This window comes from Notothenia coriiceps, unplaced genomic scaffold (genome assembly GCF_000735185.1).
Source record: "Notothenia coriiceps isolate Sejong01 unplaced genomic scaffold, NC01 NC01_scaffold00037246, whole genome shotgun sequence".
NCBI lineage: Eukaryota > Metazoa > Chordata > Actinopteri > Perciformes > Nototheniidae > Notothenia > Notothenia coriiceps.
This window is the reverse complement of record NW_011369947.1, coordinates 580,634-599,182: the sequence shown is the minus strand read 5'-3', so window position 1 is coordinate 599,182 and position 18,549 is coordinate 580,634. Positions and strand designations below refer to the sequence as shown.

The 18,549-nt window shown below is 41.4% G+C and overlaps 2 protein-coding genes across 2 annotated transcripts; both read right to left on the bottom strand.

The window, feature by feature from the left end:
* Positions 1–1,442: 1,442 nt before the first annotated feature.
* On the bottom strand, positions 1,443–3,352 carry LOC104965516 (eukaryotic translation initiation factor 5B-like). Its single transcript, XM_010794474.1, has one exon. The coding sequence runs from the start codon at positions 3,309–3,311 to the stop codon at positions 1,575–1,577; it is 1,737 nt and encodes a 578-aa protein (XP_010792776.1). The 5' UTR covers positions 3,312–3,352; the 3' UTR covers positions 1,443–1,574.
* Positions 3,347–17,213, bottom strand: erich3 (glutamate-rich 3). Its single transcript, XM_010795440.1, has 15 exons — positions 16,918–17,213; positions 14,528–14,621; positions 13,927–14,052; positions 13,742–13,813; positions 13,431–13,559; positions 10,969–11,127; positions 10,355–10,564; positions 9,767–9,947; positions 9,309–9,495; positions 8,650–8,873; positions 8,429–8,575; positions 7,792–8,103; positions 6,340–6,477; positions 3,867–4,936; positions 3,347–3,742 (listed from the first exon to the last, which is right to left on the bottom strand). Exons 1-15 carry the CDS (start codon positions 16,935–16,937, stop codon positions 3,347–3,349), a joined length of 3,465 nt encoding a protein of 1,154 aa, XP_010793742.1. The 5' UTR covers positions 16,938–17,213.
* Positions 17,214–18,549: the final 1,336 nt, after the last annotated feature.

The following is an 18,549-nucleotide window of genomic DNA, read 5'->3' as shown; positions in this document are numbered from 1 at the left end:
CACCTGCAAGTTGAATACAGCTGGTAACAGAACAAGTGTTTGAATGCGTACATTAACAGGTTTATGATATCACTGCAAGACACCATCTGACTTTAATTACATTTGTCTCGAGTGTTTCGTCAACTTAATGTGTTGCTTAAAATAATACTTCTGCATACAGTATGTGACACTGTGAGTGTTGCACGGCCAGATACGGCTCAGCTGACTCAGATAAGGAGATATGACACATTATGATGTGATATGCCTCGGACTGTACTTAATGTTACTCTGATCCGGTTACTTATGTTGTGGCAGATATTTAATTAAGCTTCTTAACGCTAATGTTATAATAGTCAGATTGCTCTGAAGATGGGAGGTGATATTCTATTAATGTTCAGGTTCACACAGTCGGTGATTTTTGCCGGCCGTCTTTCCTGCAACGGCAGCTTTTCTGTATTTCCTTTCTCCTGTAATATGACTTGATCGCTTTAAACTCCGCACATTGAGCTCTGATTGGTCAGCAGGGAGTGCTTTCACTGAGTTGAGCTCTCAGCCTGCAACCTAACCTGGTCCCGACCAGGTTAGCCGCACAGCCTAAGTTACCATGGAGATCTAGCCTGCTAAAAAGAGAACCAGCTTCGTAGGACCGGAAACCCAGAGTTTTCCCTGAAGTTAGCCGGCTAAGCGAAAATCCTGCTTCGTAGTATACCCCCTTGGAGTAGGTGATGTTGAAATCAAAAACAAGTGCTCTTCAAGAACAGGGCAAGTAGTCTAGTAAAAAAAAAAAAAAAACACAGCTTACTTTTAATGGAAGTCAATGGTATATGTTGGCAATCTAAAAAGCATCCAAGGCACTCTGATTGTAAGTTTGGAATACTTTAATAATAGAAAGCTAACCAACCATTTTATGATAAACAAGTCTTAATTAGGATATAAAGATGTGCATTTTCAGACTGCCATCCAATACCAATGACTTCCATCCAAAGTAAGGTGGACAGTCACTGTTTTTATGAATGTATACTCTAAGACAGACAAGCTTTTTTTGTACCTTTGGGAAGTCCCTAATAATGGGGCGGAGCCTGCGAGCTAGTTCAGGCAGTCTACTCGAGTACCAATGATACATTAACACGTCACGCACCTCGTCCCTCCTTAATGCTGCTGCTGCTGCCACTGCTGTGTTCACTTGCTGCTGCTGCTGCTGCTGCTGCTGCTGCTGCTGCTGCTGCTGCTGCAAGTCATGTTCATGTTCCTGCTGTCGTGTTTCATGTTGCTGCTCGCCTGCCCCCCCCCACCACCCCATCTTCCACCTGTAGGCTCGGGGGATAGTTATCTAATCATCACTCAATGTTCTTTATACATCTGTGGAGTGATGAGGCCCGAGCCTAGACGCCAAACTCAACTATATGCCGCTTCTAATAAACATATTAAGAAACACGCGAGTTGTCTGACTGAAATGTCTCTTTTTCTAAATGTAGCCAGCTGATTGTCTAATTCCTCGCTTTTTTGATATTCACTTTTTTGATATTCACTTTTGATACATTATCCTGTAAACTAAAGAACAAACTATTAAAGCCTCACTGTACCTTGGTGCCGCTCTAATGTCCGCTCTCTGTCCTCGCAGCGGTCAGCAGAGGATATGGACTTCTACTGAACATCGCTTCGCCCACTGAGAAAGTGCTGAGTCGGTCTTTAGTCAGCGTGTGTTTGATGTCCTCGATCATCTGCACCTCTCTTCTGTCTCCGTTGATGCTCGTGTCTGACGGTTGGGGGTCAATGTCTTTCCGTTGGGTCTCCTCTTGACTTCCATCGTCAGACGTTGTGAAATCGGTTATTTCTTTGACTTCTCGACTTTGTTCACTTGTTTCCTCGGTATCTTTTGTTTCATTTGCCTTCAACTTGGAAAGCCCTTCAGGAATCGTTGAACACTCGCCCTGCTCTTCTGTCTTTGATAACGACAGAAGATCTTTCTCCTCTTCCTTTGCTTGTTTTTCATTCAACTCTGGACTAGTTTTCTCCTCACCCTCACCTCTGCCGCTCGTTACTGAATGCTGAGTCCCTGATAGGCTTTCCACTTCAGTTTTGGAAACATCAGTTTGCTCAGTGTCATCCTGCATTAAACCTTCTTGCACTTTATCAAGAGATCGCCTACTTCCTGTCTGGTCCTCTGACCTCATACCTTGCCCGCTCACAGACTCTTTATCACTCTCTGGCTGCACTTTAAAGTCCTTTACTTCAGTCTCCTCCATTTGCTGAGAGTCTTTCTCACTCTGTTCTCCGGCTTCATAGTGAGCTGAAGATTGAGGTTCCTCTTTGCTTGTAACCCTTTCCTCATTTACACTTTGAGATATCTCTGCCATCATAAGTGGACTCTCTGCTCTCGCCTGTTCTGTAGATTGTGTTTCCTCTTCGTTAGCGTTAAGTTGAGCGTCTGGTGATTCCTTTAGGTCTTCTAACGGTTCAACAAACGTCTCAAAGAACTTGGATGTTTGATGCTTGGTTACCCAGTTTGTGACCATCTCTGCGTTGTTTTCTCTTGTTAGTACTTCTGGAGTTTCTTTAACTTCTGCTACGCTCTCCTCTGTGTTGTTTTGTGTCGGGGACTGTGTTTGAGGTTGGAGCAGCACGCTGGCTCCTTCCTCCGAGGCCTTGCTCGCCTCCTCTTCCGTGTCTGCTCCGTTTTCTCCGTCAGTTGCAGAGTGATCAGCAGGATTTTCTCCCGTGTGTTTTTCAGTGTTAGAGTCAGGCTGTGCAGTGGATACCTCTACAGCTGTGTGTGTTGGAGATTGTGCCTGGTCACCTGACGAAGCAACCATCACCTCACTGACATGACTCGACACATTATCGCTCTTTTTCACCAACTCTGAATCTCTGTTTTCACTGTCAGGCTCAGATACATTTCCATTTTCATCTTGTTTTGATCCCTCCTCCTCGTCGTTGTTTCTCTCGTCTGATTTCGATTCATCCTTCGTTTCCATGCCAGATGTGTCCGGGTCGTCGTTTTGAGTGGATTCCTCTTGCTTTGCCTCAGCCTCAGTTTGTGCCACATCAGGAGCTTTTTCAGCGTCACCTTCAGACTTCACAGTTACTTCCTTTCCCTCTGTGCTCTCCCCCTCTGTGGGCTCCTCTGCTTTTGTCTCAGCATTCTCGTCTCTTTTCACGTCATTTTCGCCGTCAGTTTGAACCTCTCCTTCTCCCTCCTGAGTTTTCTTCTCGGTTGACATCTCTCCATTTTCAACGTCAACTTCTCCCTTTTCCATGCTGTCATTTACTTCTTGAATTTGTTTTTCAACCTCCTCAGTTTCCATTACGTCGTTTGAAGTCTCTCTCTCCATGATCTCAGACGTCTTTTCTTCTCTGTCTGCAGTCTCTAGAAGTTCTTCTCTGTCTGCAGTCTCTGGAAGTTCTTCTCTGTCTGCAGTCTCTGGAAGTTCTTCTCTGTCTGCAGTCTCTGGAAGTTCTTCTCTGTCTGCAGTCTCTGGAAGTTCTTCTCTGTCTGCAGTCTCTGGAAGTTCTTCTCTGTCTGCAGTCTCTGGAAGTTCTTCTCTGTCTGCAGTCTCTGGAAGTTCTTCTCTGTCTGCAGTCTCTGGAAGTTCTTCTCTGCCTGCAGTCTCTGGAAGTTCTTCTCTGTCTGCAGTCTCTGGAAGTTCTTCTCTGTCTGAAGTCTCTGGAAGTTCTTCTCTGTCTGGAGTCTCTGGAAGTTCTTCTCTGTCTGCAGTCTCTGGAAGTTCTCCTCTGTCTGTAGTCTCTGGAAGTTCTCCTCTGTCTGGAGTCTTATCACTTCCCTCCTGTTTCTTTTCAGATCCTTCCTCATCTTTATCCTTCTCAGATTTGTCATCGATGTTATCTTTCTCTTCCTCATCCTTTCCCCCACCAGCTGCTGTGTTCACCTTTTCACTCTCAATAGCTTTATCTCCCTTTCCCTCTGATTCTTCCTCATCCCTTTTATTCTTGGCACTTTCACCATCTTCTTCGTCTTTCTCTGTCTTTTCTAATTCATCTGCCTTCTCTTTATTTGCAACTTCCTCTTCCTCACTTTGGGATTTCTCTGCCTGCTCTTCATTTGCATTTCCTTCATCCTTAAAGTCAACTTCAGTCCGCTCTGAAATCATTTCCTCCTTTTCTATCCTTTCTTCCGTCTTACTCTCATCCTCCTCCTCTTCTTCAACGCCATCTTTACTCTCCTCTACTGCTGAAGCTTCTTTAATGTCATCTTTACTACTTTCCTCTTTAGCATTCTCCTCACTTAAATATGCACTTTTTTCCACCGTGGTGTCTCCGCTGCCCTCCGTGGAGCTGCTTGAGTTCTCCGCTGTGCCTTCAGTCTCTGCGTCCTCGCTGCCTCCCTGCTGCCTCGTCTCTGTGTGGGTTACAGGTGCCTCTTCACAGCTGAGGGCCTCTCGCTCCTCTGAGGGCTCTGCTTTCATCTCCTTTGTCTCGCTGGCTGTCATCGCCTCTGCATCATCCGGCGCTGCTGTCTCATCAGGGATTTGATTCGGCTCTGATACCGATGACTCATCCTCCTCGCTTCTTTTTGCCCCGTGTCCCGTCTCGTCGAGCCGCGTGTCAACCTCCACGTCATTTTCCTCCTCGGTTTCTTTGTCTTTCTCTAGAGCCTCCTCATTGGCTGATTTAGCTGATTCTTGATGTCCTGAAGTCTTGTCTTCCTCAGCCATTTCCTCTTCAGATACACGATGCAGAGCTGTAGCTGCATCTTCTGCCTCCTCTGATTTAACATTCTCTGTGTTTTTGTCCTTTTCATTTCCCTCTTCGATTTTCACATCTTTAGGAACATCTTTTTTCTCCTGGGGTTCCAGTTCAGATTCTTCCTCTTGTTCTTTTGGGTCAGACGTCTCTTGTACTTCTTCAGCTTCACAAACAGCCTCTTCCTCACATGTTGTCTCCTCCACAACGGCCTGTAGCTCTTCTGTCAAGGTGATAGTTTTCACTGCAACTGCATCTGAGAACACAATGCAGAGATTGTTTAGGGATGTTTTTATTTTGCTGCAGAAGTGGATTTATTTGAATTAGAATGTAGGGTACCACTTTACAATAAGGCTACCCTTATAAAGGGTTTACGAATAGTTTGTAATTCATTTATTAATTAGGTTGTGAACACATTAGAAGTCATTAATAAGCTTTTATAAGACATGAGATAAACGGGGCAACTGTGACCTGCTGCTTGCCAAATAATGAGCCCACATGTATCTGTACTGCTAAGCCTTATTAGAAATGGTAGTAACTCATTAATAAATGGGAATGTGTTTCACACTTTACAATAAGCCTCCCTTTTGGCAACTATAAATGTTAGTAACTCGTAAATAAATGGCCATAAAGAGATGACAAGAAACATCAAGATGGAAGGGGGGGAGAATCAACTCAGTGAAAAACAGATACCAAGGATGCTGGCTGATGAGAAAGACGAAGTAAGCTAGGTCAGTGCTTTTCAAAGTGGGGGCCCTGACCCCCTGGGGGGCCGCCAGGGGGTGCCAGGGGGGTCACGCAAAGTTAGATTTTTTTTTAGATGTTATTAATAATTGCATATCTGTCAATCTATGTGTCCTTTGATGCCAATCTTTTAATATTTTTTATTTATTAATATTTTTGTTTTTAAATCACACGACCGCCCTTCAAGCAAATCAGAATGGAGCTGCTGCTACTGAGAGTGAAACTGAGTATCTGCTCAGCTTTTGGAGCAAGTGAGAGCTAGTGAATATTTCGCTCTGCATCTGGATGAGAGCACGGATGCAGCAAATATTACCGTCGAATATTAGATATCATATTAAAAAGGCATAAATAGCTTTCAAAAATGATAAAAATATATGTTAATTGTTCATATTACTGTTCAAAATTATATAATATTATAAAGACAGAAATCACTTTAAAAATGCTTTAAAAATATGTTTACTGTTGATATTACTGTAAGAATGTTTATAACAGACGACAAAATGAATGTAATGAATGACAAAAAAAATGTTTAGAAGAATAACTGATTATTAATTATTAATACAAATATATATTAAGAAAATTTATTAAGCTGTATGATTAATTTGTCATATTTTCCATCATAATGTACTCATCATTTAAAAAAAAAATTGCAACAGGGGGGTCCCCGCCAGAGAATAATTCTATATGGGGGTCCTTGGCATGGCAAAGTTTGGGAACCCCTGAGCTAGGTAGCCAATATAAGGCTTCGTCATCTTGCCAAATAGTGAGCCTGTGTTGATGTTAGAACTGGTTTATAAATGGTTCAATGATTAATAAACTGTTTACAACATAATTAATAACCTAATGATAAACCCTTTATGAATCCTTTATAAGGGTAGTCTTATTATAAAGTGGTACCGAATGGGGATCTGGTACCCTTGCTGTCCGGTTCAGGGCCTTTCTCTGAGGACTCCTCCTCCTCCTCCTCGGTGCTGGTGTCGCTCAGCTCGGGCTCGGAGCTGCACTGGGACTCCTTCAGGATGGCTTCTGCCAACTTCTCCTGCACAGATTTAGCTTGGGAGAGAAAAAGAGACATGGCACACACAGGGATATAAGAGCATGTTACAAGCTAAGCATAAACTACTGTGAGCACTCATAGTGACGATGTCAGAATGTTGTAAGGTAAAAAATGAATAAGTATTTGAATAATGCAAAAGGAATGAGAGAAATAAGCCAACAAATAGACGTGTAGCCAATAACACCAGAATGTCTTTAATCTTTCCAAGTGTAAAGCAGAACATGCAAAATAATATTCAACGTGCACAGAAAAACAACACACAAACATTCAGTACACAACCAAAATGGAAACACAATGTCTTAAAACATATATTTTTAAAACTATTTTATGTACATGTTAGAATATGAACTCTTAGGATTTCACTTTTGGAGCACACTTTGGTTGGGAAAACCTATAATTCAGTTTAATACTACATTTACTGTACATATGAGTTTGATATTCACAGCCATTAGAAAGACAAACATATTTGTTTGGGCACTCAACACAGCTGCACATTTTGAAACTTGTGCAATATGAAATGTGTGTGTTTTTCCATCAGTGGCAGCTTTCACCTCCTCTCTGATTGCATGTTGACCCCCACAGAGTCCTCCCTTTGTTTTTAAGCTATATACTGTATATTCATTAATTTATGTCACATAATTTGAGCTTGAACCATATCTACAAATGCAAGCAGAAGTATTGAAACGCATGTCTTCAAAACCGGCCTTAAGACCCTCTTTCGGCAGGCCTTCCAATAAACTTTGAGCAGGGTACACCTGGAGTACTGCCATTTCTATCGCTATCTCCGATTTTTATTTAATTTAATTTCTATTTATTTTTATTTTTTTTGAATCTCTCAAATTGTATCAGTGTCCTTTGTTGTGAAGCGCTTTGAGATTTGTCTTGGCAGAGGAGAAGCACTAATGTATATAAATTAAATGTATTATTATTATTATTATTATTATTATTATGTAAAAAAGCTAACAGAAGTTAAAGAAAGATTTCTAAAATGTAAAAATGTAACCCAGAGTGATAAAAAAAAAACAGCAACAAAACAAATTAACATAAAGTGGAACATACAGAAAATCACAAAGAAATCACGCAGAAAAAAAAAAAAGAAGTAATTTTTCCACCATCTCATTTCACAACAACGTCATTATGTTACTTTAAATCTCACAACATGAAAATACTGTGATAGTTATTTGGCTGTTGTCAGTCTACGGTAAATAGAGCAATACGTGAATGACTGGTTGAGATAACAGTGGAAAAACCTCCATAAAAGATGGACTGGTCCAATTCCTCACTCCAGAGTTAGACGTGTTCCCACTCACCCCTCTCCTGCTCCTGCTCCGCTTTGCTCTCATCTACCATTTTCTCCTCGTCTTTTTCTGCTGAGATTTCTTCACTTTGTTGATTCTCATTGGCCGAGGGGACACTTGTTTCACACACTTCTATCTCGGTACTGTCCCCCGCAGTGTCCAGTTTGTCCGAGTCTTTAGGCGCAGCAGGTATGGCCTCCTCAGTGGCAGCTTCTAGTGGAACAGCACTTTCCTCCTGGTGGACTTCTTTAATGTGTTCCTCAGCATCGCTCTCTTCCCGCTCACTGTCTGAGGAGCTGGAGCCTGAAGCCGACTTTATGTCATCTGTGCAACAAAGATGGAGCATTTCATATTATTTTAAAAACACTTTCTTAACGTCCATTTTATACTGTTAATACATAGAAGTAGCAGTTTTTCCTCAAATAGCGAAATTCTACTTTTAAAAAGATGTTTTTCTTGCTGACATTTTTTATTTGTGTTTGTAAAGCATTTCATCTAAATCTAGGTTCTACATGTTAACCAGAGATATGTGATTTCCTCTAGAGATATTACAGAGTGATTCTGTTTTGCTTTATGAAAAGAAAAAGTAAATCTCCCAGTTACTTTTCTTTATCTTAAAAGATGTGTTGGAACAAGATGTTTCGCCCACCTTCCCTCTCGTCGTCCTCGGTCTCAGAGTCGTCTCCCTCTAAAGCCCGGCTTTCAGTTTCTTGAGAAGGAGATGGGGATTTCTTCACTTTTACTTCAGCATCTTCCACAGGGCCCTCGTCATCTGCTTCAAAGTCTTCCTCATAATCTGAAGAGGAAGAAAATGCTTTGAGAGTCGCTGAAGAAATAGAAGTATTTATTTCATATTGGTTTCATCCATACCATCTCTGACTTGGTCCTCCTCCGCTGCCGTTTCCTCTTTGACTTCAGTCTCCATGTCCTGAGGTCGGCTGGTTTCACACTCTGACTCGTTGTCTGCAGTCCTCTCTGTCTCCATCACAGGAGCCTCCTTCAGGCTGGACACTGACTCCTCTCTTACTCCATCATCTTTGACTCTCTTTGGTGGAGGAGTGGGCTTCTTGTCCAGTCCCATTGCTATGATGCACCTGAAGAAGTTAGCATTGTAAACTGTAAACACTCAGTTGAGGAATATGTCAATATTTTGAAAGATGTTCAAGTTAACATCAAGCTTAAAGGAAACAGTTGGTGTTTTTTCTGGCTTTTTAAAAAATATATCTTTTAATATCTGTCTGTCTAGCTGACAAATTCTCCTTTGTTTAACAACTTCCATGTCATGTGACCCATTGACTGCAGTTAGAATTGTAGGGCAGAATTGTATTACTACACTGAACCAGTACAATTGGGTTTTGGGGCTTCTTTACCCACAATGCAACTTGACTGCTGACACTTCAGTAAGGGAGTTCGGTGTGTTATAGTACTAGCGGCTTATTTAATTGATTGTACTTTTACAACACAAAGGCCTTCTCATAACTGTATCACAAATTGAGTTGACGGTGTGTCTGTTAAAAGAGAGGCCCTACTTGTAGCACGGAGAAGCCCCCTCCACTCCGCAGAAGCCAAAGTGTCCGTGCCTGCCGCCCAGTCGTGAGCCCTTCCTGTGTTTGAACTCGCAGCAGGAGCTGAGCCGCTCCACCTGCAGCCCGTTCAGGAAGAAGGTCAAGCTGAACGGGAAACCTCGGTGCCGCCTGGAAATGAACTGGAAAGTCTCTGAGGGAGAGATTGAGGATGTGGATGAGAGGAAGGAACATTTTCAACATCAAAATATGTCTTAAACACAGTGAGAATGGATACTCAACTAAATTAAAGATACAGAAACAATACATTTAAAGTTATTCCATGGAGTTGCTGGCCCCATAGTGGAGTTAGTCTGTTTGCCTAAAGGTTGTACACACAGACTGTATGTTATCTATATGACCTCCCTCATGAGATTTGCTCTTATTTGTGTACACGAACACACTTATCTAACACACACACTGACCTCCCTCTCGTAGCTTGCCCTTGTAAACACACAGGTTCTCTCCTCCACAGTGCTGCTGAAACACTTTGACCTCATCCCTCATGTCGGTCAGGTCATGAGAGAGATGCACCGTTTTGCCAAAGTATATCATGTTCACACGCACTCTGCTCTGGAGCACAGAGCTCCTCAGCATGGGGGGGTCCTGGAGGGGAGAAAAGGGCAGGTTGGGATCAGTTAACGACATCATACTTTCTCAGTGGACAATTAAATACATTTAAGTCAGTAAGAGATTCCTTATGTTGTTAAATTATTACTTTTGATTTTAATAAATTGGGTTTTCTTTGCAGCCTTACTGTCACCACTGTCTTAACAATAGTCTGTGACTAGAGGTGAAGGAAAAAAAAAAGCTCACGGCCCCTGTATGCTGTTCTGTGTTGATATTTCGGCAAATATTAAACATACAGAATAAAGATAATCACGGTCAAATACATTGTAAACATAAAATAGAGAATACTGCTAGGTCTTGCAGAGACCGAATGAATCCAAAGGGGCTGTTAGTTTGATGTGGAAGGTGTTGTTGCCGGGGAAAACGTAACAAGACACACAGACCTCGTAGGCGTCCACTCCGCTGGAGGCGGTGGTGGGACGCAGTCTGCGGCCTCGGAGCGTCCCGCTGGGAGTGACCTTCACCCCCGTCTCTCTCCTCTTCGTGGAGGGAGGCACCGGGGTGACGAAGTTGTTGATGACGGGGAGGCAGTAGGGTGAGATGCCACGGGGGGGCTCGGCTGTGGTCCGATATCTCCGGGACTCCTTCTCCATCTGGGAGAGAAGTAGAAAGGTTTAGTGTGTGCTGTTGTTGCAGCAGAGCAATGACAATGTCTGTGTGTGTGCCTGTAAAGCAGACAAAGGTTTAATAGAGAGGAGTTTGTCCTAAGCTGCGTTCACACTTTGTTTAGTAAAGAAAAGTAATGTGGCTTTCTGGTATTAGCACAAACTATTTTACTGAGCCTGTCAGGCACTTGTACAATATGTGTATGATACAACTCTATTTTGTATCTTTTACCACTCACTGTGCAACTGCAAGAGTTCTGCAACTAGTTTCCAAAGACAGGTGATATTGATCTAGAATCTGATTTTGTCCATACAGGAAAACTGTCATGCAAACTCTCTATGCAGGAAGGCAGATGAATGAGTGAAGGAGTTCTCATGTGTCGCGGCCTCACAGTGCTGTTGAGCGTCTGCTCGTTCTCATTGGACGACTCCAGCAGTCTGTAAGGGGAGCTGCGTCTGAGCGAGGCGGTGGTGCTGTTACTGCCGATCGGCTTCAGACGCACCGGCCGCTGCATCTTCCCCGGAGCCGTGTTGGGTCGAGACGAGCCCGGCTGCAGCACCGTGACACACACACACACACACACACACACACACACACACACACACACACACACACACACACACACACACACACACACACACACACACACACACACACACACACACACACACACACACACACACACACACACACACACACAAAGACCAATTAAGTACAGTGTAAATGTAGTTTAATGCGCTGGATAGAAACGTGTACATTCAAGAAAGTCCTTAGAGTGGAATTATGTTTGATTTGCTGTGCTCTAGTAAAACTAATAGTATCAATTAAACATACACAATTAAGAGCATCCCATGTTTGAGGCCAGCATAATGGAAGGAATAATGCTGTTAATTACATAGTATATGTCAATTTTCTCTTAATATATTGAAATTAAGGGGTTCATTCTTGGTGCACTTAGTACTTATTTTGGAGTTTTCCATCATTTGGTTTTTCAATGTGCTTTATGCAGCTTATTTGCATTTATGTTTGCAATTATATTTTCTTTTCTCATTAATCTTTGCTACAAAGAATGAATGGTATGTGTTGGAGGCAAGCATAACTGGAGGAAGAGTTGTTTTATTATTCTACATTTGGTATTCCTCATATCAAATACATCTGTATATTTTCCTTTATTTTTCATACCATACATAATACAGTGTGCGGAGGTCGTACACCATCTAATATATTGTTACACCTTGTTGTGGTGTATTGATTTCATGTAATCTGCTCTTTTGTTTATTTTATACTGCATACACTTATTTCTATGCTGATAAAGAAATGTTACAAGAGTGTGCAAATGCAAATGACTCTTTGACATTTACTGCCAACATTTGACTGTGCATATTGCAAACAAGCCTGTACCTGCTGAAGTGTGCCGTGTTTGCACACTTAATACTGGGATTTCAAAAGGTAAACACAGAGATCAACGGAAGGATTACCAGCTCTATTTACTCTGGGCTCAAAGTCTGTGACTTCTTACATTTCAAAGATAACGCACTTCAAATCCCACTGCTTCACGTTTAACCTGTCTGCACACACAGACACAGAAGCTGATACAGCTCCTCTAAACATGCAGACGGAGAAATTATTTTCTGAACAGACGTAAAAAGTTTTACCAAAAATAATGCCTTGGACATGGAAACCACTCAACTGTGCCTGAGTTTGAGTGTTTAAAACAGATTTAATGTTTTGTTTTCGAAATAAAATTGGGGCATTTTAGCTTGAGGGATGTTGCTTTATAGCAGGGCTATTCAATTAGTTTGCAATGGGGGCCGGTTGAAGAAAATGATCCAAAGCAAGGGGCCGGGAAAGAGATGGCTTGAAATATGAGCAATCATATTAAGAGCTTCAGATACAGTAAATACTCCAACAGCACAGTGGAGTGCATATATTGTGTTTAATTCAATCAGACAACATAGCCCAAGGCCTTCATAGATCTAAATGGCTCAGAACTCAGTAGGCCTACATGTGAAGCTCATTTAACCATCAACATCATTTCATTTGATTTAATTTAGGTGAAATTATCTAATCATTCAAACAGAGATGCAATAAATGACAGGAGTTGTCACTACAGAAGCTAGTAGGTGGGTTCGTAACCCGAGCCCGCCGAAGTTTTCAGGCAATGTCTTCCCCTCGATCTCTCAATGTAACACCCTCTCTGGAATAAAGGCACTTTTTAAAAATCTTTAAAAAAAAAGTAGATTACTTTTTAACATTATACTCAAAGGGCCAGTAAATATCACCCCGGGGCCGGATTTGGCCCGCGGGCCGCCAATTGAATAGCCCTGCATTATAGTGTGAAAAATAAACTGAGGAATCAAATGCAGGTGCTGCAAATGAAGAAATAGTTGCCGCGATGAAAATAGTCAAATAGTTAAAATACCTTTGAACAGAGGCAGGCTAACTCTGCTAGAGGCTGTCCAATGTTAACAACAGTTTGAGGGATGATGCATTATTAAACTCTGAGAAGAAATAGTTACAATGAGTGCACTTGAATTAAAATCAATCCTTGTGTTTTCCTCTTGTAAAACACAGATGTGATTGAGCGATAAGGCGTAATCTGATTGGAGTAATTAAAGTTCTTTAAATGAATATTGAGGTTTTAAACTCAGACGTAATATTTCAGAGACCATGTGGTGTCATTTAACCATTTTTGCATTATGGAGATGCTTTAATAAAAGGTCAGAATTAAAAAATGCACTTGAATAAGAACATGCATCAGTGATTGAAATGGTTCCTGATTGGCCTTAGGGGAGCCTGTAGCTTTCACAGGTGACTACAATCAACTGGTGTATGAATGATGTTCTGACTCACAGATTCAGAGGACTCAGAGTGCTCCCCCTCTGGACCAGAGTGCTGTTTCCGGATGCCTCGGGCACCCGTGGGTGGGCGTGGAGACAAGATACGGATGATCTCTTCTTCATATCTTTTAGAGCGATCCACCTTCCCAAACAAAAAACATTCATTACTATTGTTGCCATTTTGTATGCGTGGCCATACCTTGTGTGTTTATTAACCTGTTATCTGTAAATAAAAGTACAAGCTAATAATGTTTTGGGGTTTCATATTATTCAAAATAATACAAAATCTGGAAGCAAAGTGTTGTTTAAATGTTAATGATGTACTTTGATCTTATGCACCCTTTCCCTCCTTGCAAACTCCTCCAGTTTCCTTTTGATCTCTATTTGATGAACACGCTGTTTGGGAGGGGCACAGAACACATTTGAAGGGGTTATTATTATTCAAGGATAAGCACAGATTAGCTGAGTGTTTCTACTGTTTCGTCTCTGATAAAGTGTGCTGCTCCCACCTCCATCTCCAGCACCTTGTGGAAGATGGCCTGGGCCAGGCATTCTCGGACGTGTCTGTGGTGCGCTCTCTGGATCAGCTTGTGTCTGTACTCCTTGTCTGGAACAATGCGCCCACTCCTTGTGATCTGAAAACAACGATAAGCAAAGTTCAGGATACGGTTTAGGTTTTCAAAGACATTGTTGTCTAACTGAGGTCACCAAGATCTGACATTTTAGGCATACATATCTTTAAAGGCTTTAAACAGAATTTGTTTTACTTGGTTTCCTCCTTTAATAATACGTTTTCTCATGTTTGAAGTGTGCAGGGCTTTAGAGTAGATGTGTTGTTTGTTTACTAACCTTAATAACTTAAGACTTGAAGCAAAGGTTGTGTGCTACTTTAAATCTGCCAGATATAAAATATGATTACTAGATAAAACCCCTCAATGTATCTGAGAGTAATAATAATATAATATACACGGTATGGATATCGTAAACCTCAAATCTGTAGCTCTCAGAAGTATCACATCCACCACGATCACCATCATCATCATCATCATCATCATCATCATCATCATCATCATCATCACCATCACCGTCATCATCAACCTGCTGACGTACCAGTCCTGCTCTCTGCAGGTGTCTCCTGATCCGAGTGTTGCTGAAGTATCCTGCCAGATGTCTGTCTGTGAGACTGTTGTATGCTGAAATAAGTCTGCAGAAACAACAGCAAAAAAAACACTCATTAAATGAATCCCAGACAAATAAACTGATAATAAATACAATTTCTTTTTCACTTTTGTAAAACTTTAAGTTGAGTAATGCATAGGGAGCACTGGTGGGACAAACGTCAAGCACTTTGGACACACTACTCGGTCACATGGATGAAGGGGGGAGCTAAGAGAAAGCAGGAGAAGAGATCGAGTGTTGGAGCAGGATTGGAGAATTGAGAGACTCTGAGTGTCTTTTATTTTGGGGAAGGGTCCAGAGCCTCAGAGGTGGTCTGGAAAAAGCTCTGTCCCAGAGGTTGCAAAGGTTAGACTATGGGATGTGTGGGGGGAAACTTCTGAAGCAATTGGAGTCAGGACTCAAAGAGAGACACGATGGAGAGCTGGAGCTTTGATGGCAAACACTGACGGTTTATTTGGAGCTTCGGCCGGAGAATTCACAAGACATGTCAAAGGGCCACGGTCTGACCACACGGTTGAGATGCCACACCAATTCTGAAGAACCCTCCTGTAGCTCCAGGTTTTAACTAGTTCAGAGTGTAATAATCAACATTCTTCAATAGATAGACTAAACAGCTGAGGACACTGAGTCACATGTGTTGTCGCTTATGGCTCGGGTCATCTACACCCCGAGAAGGATGTGTTCCAGGTGTCCCACAACAATAACTTTCTCTGACAGAGAGTTGCCCGGTCATAAACTGGTAACATCAACAAAATGCTAGGGCAGCCCCTCCTTATGGGAGATAACGGCTGCTCTAGGCTGGGCATCTGCGTCAGAGGGCGAAGGATGACATGCAGGGGAAATGATTCCCCAACAAGATAGAGAGTAGGGAGGCCAAGCTAGATCTAAGGTATCATGGGGCCTTGTTGGTGATGAGTTGTATGTCAACACCAGGATTTTTAAGTTAATGAACAGGGAGACAGGAAGCCAGTGGAGGTCTTTTAGGACTCTGAATGTCTTCCACTAGAGATCTTGATTACTGTTCACAGAAAACCAGAATCCCAATCAAATTATTTAGTGGGGCACAACACCATGCTTGTTTGTTTGTTGGTTGTTTCTTGTCAGCCCGGCCGGACTGAAAGTGTTTTTCCAACACAGATTTGATTTCCTCCAGCATTTGTGTACGAGACAAGAGGATCTCATTATAGGGTCGGTTACCGGGGTCTGATTACAAACAGGAATTAAAGGGGATGGTACACTTAACCCTGTCTGCCTCCTCTTTGTGCACCTGGCGTGTGTCTCTGGTATTCTTCAGATTCTGCTCCAGATTTCTCTTTGAGCCACAACATGGTGGTTGAACTACTACGGGTCATTATTAACATGACTTTCTCTGACCCATCGAGAAGTCTAAAGAAATGAAAAACAAAACTAAGCCTGGATTGAAATAACAAAAGTTATTAGTATTCAAGTAAATTACACTAGAAAATGACCGCAATAAAATATACTTAAACTTTGGCAGATTGACCCCTATCAGTGTATTTATTTTTCTATTGTTGCAATTCAGTTCATTTTACCTACTTCATATAATAATTAATCCATAACAATGCATGATGCATACATTTTTACAAATAGTGTATACATACAGTATATTCTGTGAAGTAACTTTAGCTGCTTCTTTTTTACTTCCAGTGGTAGTGGAGTGGAAGCATGTTACTAAAAACAAGTACCTTAATGTTTGACTTAAGTACCCTTCTTGAGTAAGTGTATACTACTTATCGACATTACACTGCTGGTAACAGTACATTTTCTTCAAAGTATATGAATACTTTTTTAACAAAATTATCTTTTCATCACTCCACCATTTTTTGCTCGTGCTTCTTATTTTCTATTTAAGTTGTGTTCAATGTCATTTGTTGTTCACAGTTATGTACTCTGATACAACTGCTATTTCAACCGTTTTTTTAAAGGATTTACTAGCTTTTAGTGGACTTAAAGTGCAATAGAGCCTAGTCTAAATATTGGTCTTACCTAAAAGTAGTAGCTTGTTTTTAAATATGTCACTCTCATACAATTGTTTATTAGAGCAGCATAATGCGGTTTGTGATGCAACGTTAAACATTAGGCTAGCATTAGCATAGTTTGAGTGTCAATTAAAAGTATTTAATTCTGCCTCTTTAATGACTATATTACTGGATATTTGAACCTCGTAACATATTTTTAATAATAAGCTATTATAATTATTTTAGGTAAATACAACATAAAAAACCATATTAAGTAAAACAAAGTTGCACAAACATGCTACTCCCTAATATTTAATATTAAACAGTAAATTGCACACTTACCCTGGGTTGAGGTGACTCATGGTTTTTCAGCTCGCCCTCTTTTAAAAACCCTCCCACAATTATATTTGAGATAAGAGGGGCCGTTGTCTTCACCGTAAGGCCAGTGTTAAGTAAAATTAAGCCGGCATAAGAGTTCTAAAGTGCGGCTGTTTTATTTGAGAGGAGTCGGTCTGCACTCAGAGCGGAACTGTGACACTCAGCGGTTGCTATCATGGTTGCTATGGGACATCACGTGATGGTGCTGCTGCCAATGAGGATCCACTTACAGAGTCCAACACACTATTACACATGTATTTTAACATTTACACATTCACTTGGTTTTCGACTCTATTATATGTTGTTTACAAGTTATCATAATATAAAAACTGTGAAGGTTTAAACATATTTTGAACAAGAAACAAATAACTATGAATGTATAGTACACTTCTACTTTGACGTGGCCGTACATTTGACCTCCATAGGCTAAAGGAAGTTGTATGTGAGTTAAAAATATATTAAAACTATTAAAGTTTTAGATACTGTAAGCAATTCTAGAACCCTGAAGGCAGGAGAGACTGAAAAGAGTCAAGGGAAGCTTATAAAAGTTAACAGCATTTAATTACACAAAAGATGCGGTGGTGTACAAAATGAAATGTGCGAGTGGAGGCGCTCTCCACATCCAACGACCGGTCAGGGGGGTGGAAGAGGGTTATGGCTAGAAAGGATCCGTCTTGTGTAAAACTCTCGCGAGAGTTTGGCTGAATGTCACGTGGCTGAATGTTTACGTTTGGCAGCAGCCTTTCAGTTACGATCGTTAACATCAGTGGGCCACAGCAAAGGATGATGAGAAGCTAAACTATCTATTAATTATGTCAATTACAAGGAGTGTGATTGTTGAAATAGGGTGTTAGCGGTCTTGCTGGTGTTCAAAGAAGAATGACAACACTGTAGATCACCAACACTATGGTTTATTTTTTATTCACAGGCAACGTTGTCGCAGTAAAAGTCCCAAGATAGCTCCTGGTGCAATAACATTTTCCCTTTCAGTGTTTTACTATTATCCTGCTGCATTAATGTGTATGTTGCATCATGTTACTGCTGTAGATGTGTTTCAGAGCCGCTCCAACGAGAGTTACAACGAGAACGTGACGTCATATTTACACAAACGGATCCTTTCTAGCCATAACCCAATTCTTGGCTTGCTCTTCCTGTTGTCATCTGAGGTCTTCTCCTATTGGCCGGCGTCGTCGGGGGGGCGGGTCCAATGCAATTCCTGCCTTTTTCTGTAGCTAAATTACATCATTCTGGTGTCTGTGGTTATTTAAACATTCCCTGCTGCACATTATTCAGTGTCAATAAATGAGTGCTAATCCCAGTGTGCTCAGTGTACAACATCACATGTCATTTCACCTTGGTTCAAGGTTTGAAATCGTATGATTCCGCCAGATGCTAAATACTAACCGGAAGTGACGAATTTTCAGAATAAAAGTGTTAAGCTAATAGTGAGAACTTCCGGTTTTTCAGAATAAAACTGATTTAAATCAAATAGTGTATTTAATTCAAATTACGCCATATCAACATTGATTTTTAATTTCTAACACTAGCCAGTGCAGTGGACAGACGCAACGTGGAGAGGAGGGTTCGGTGGAGAGA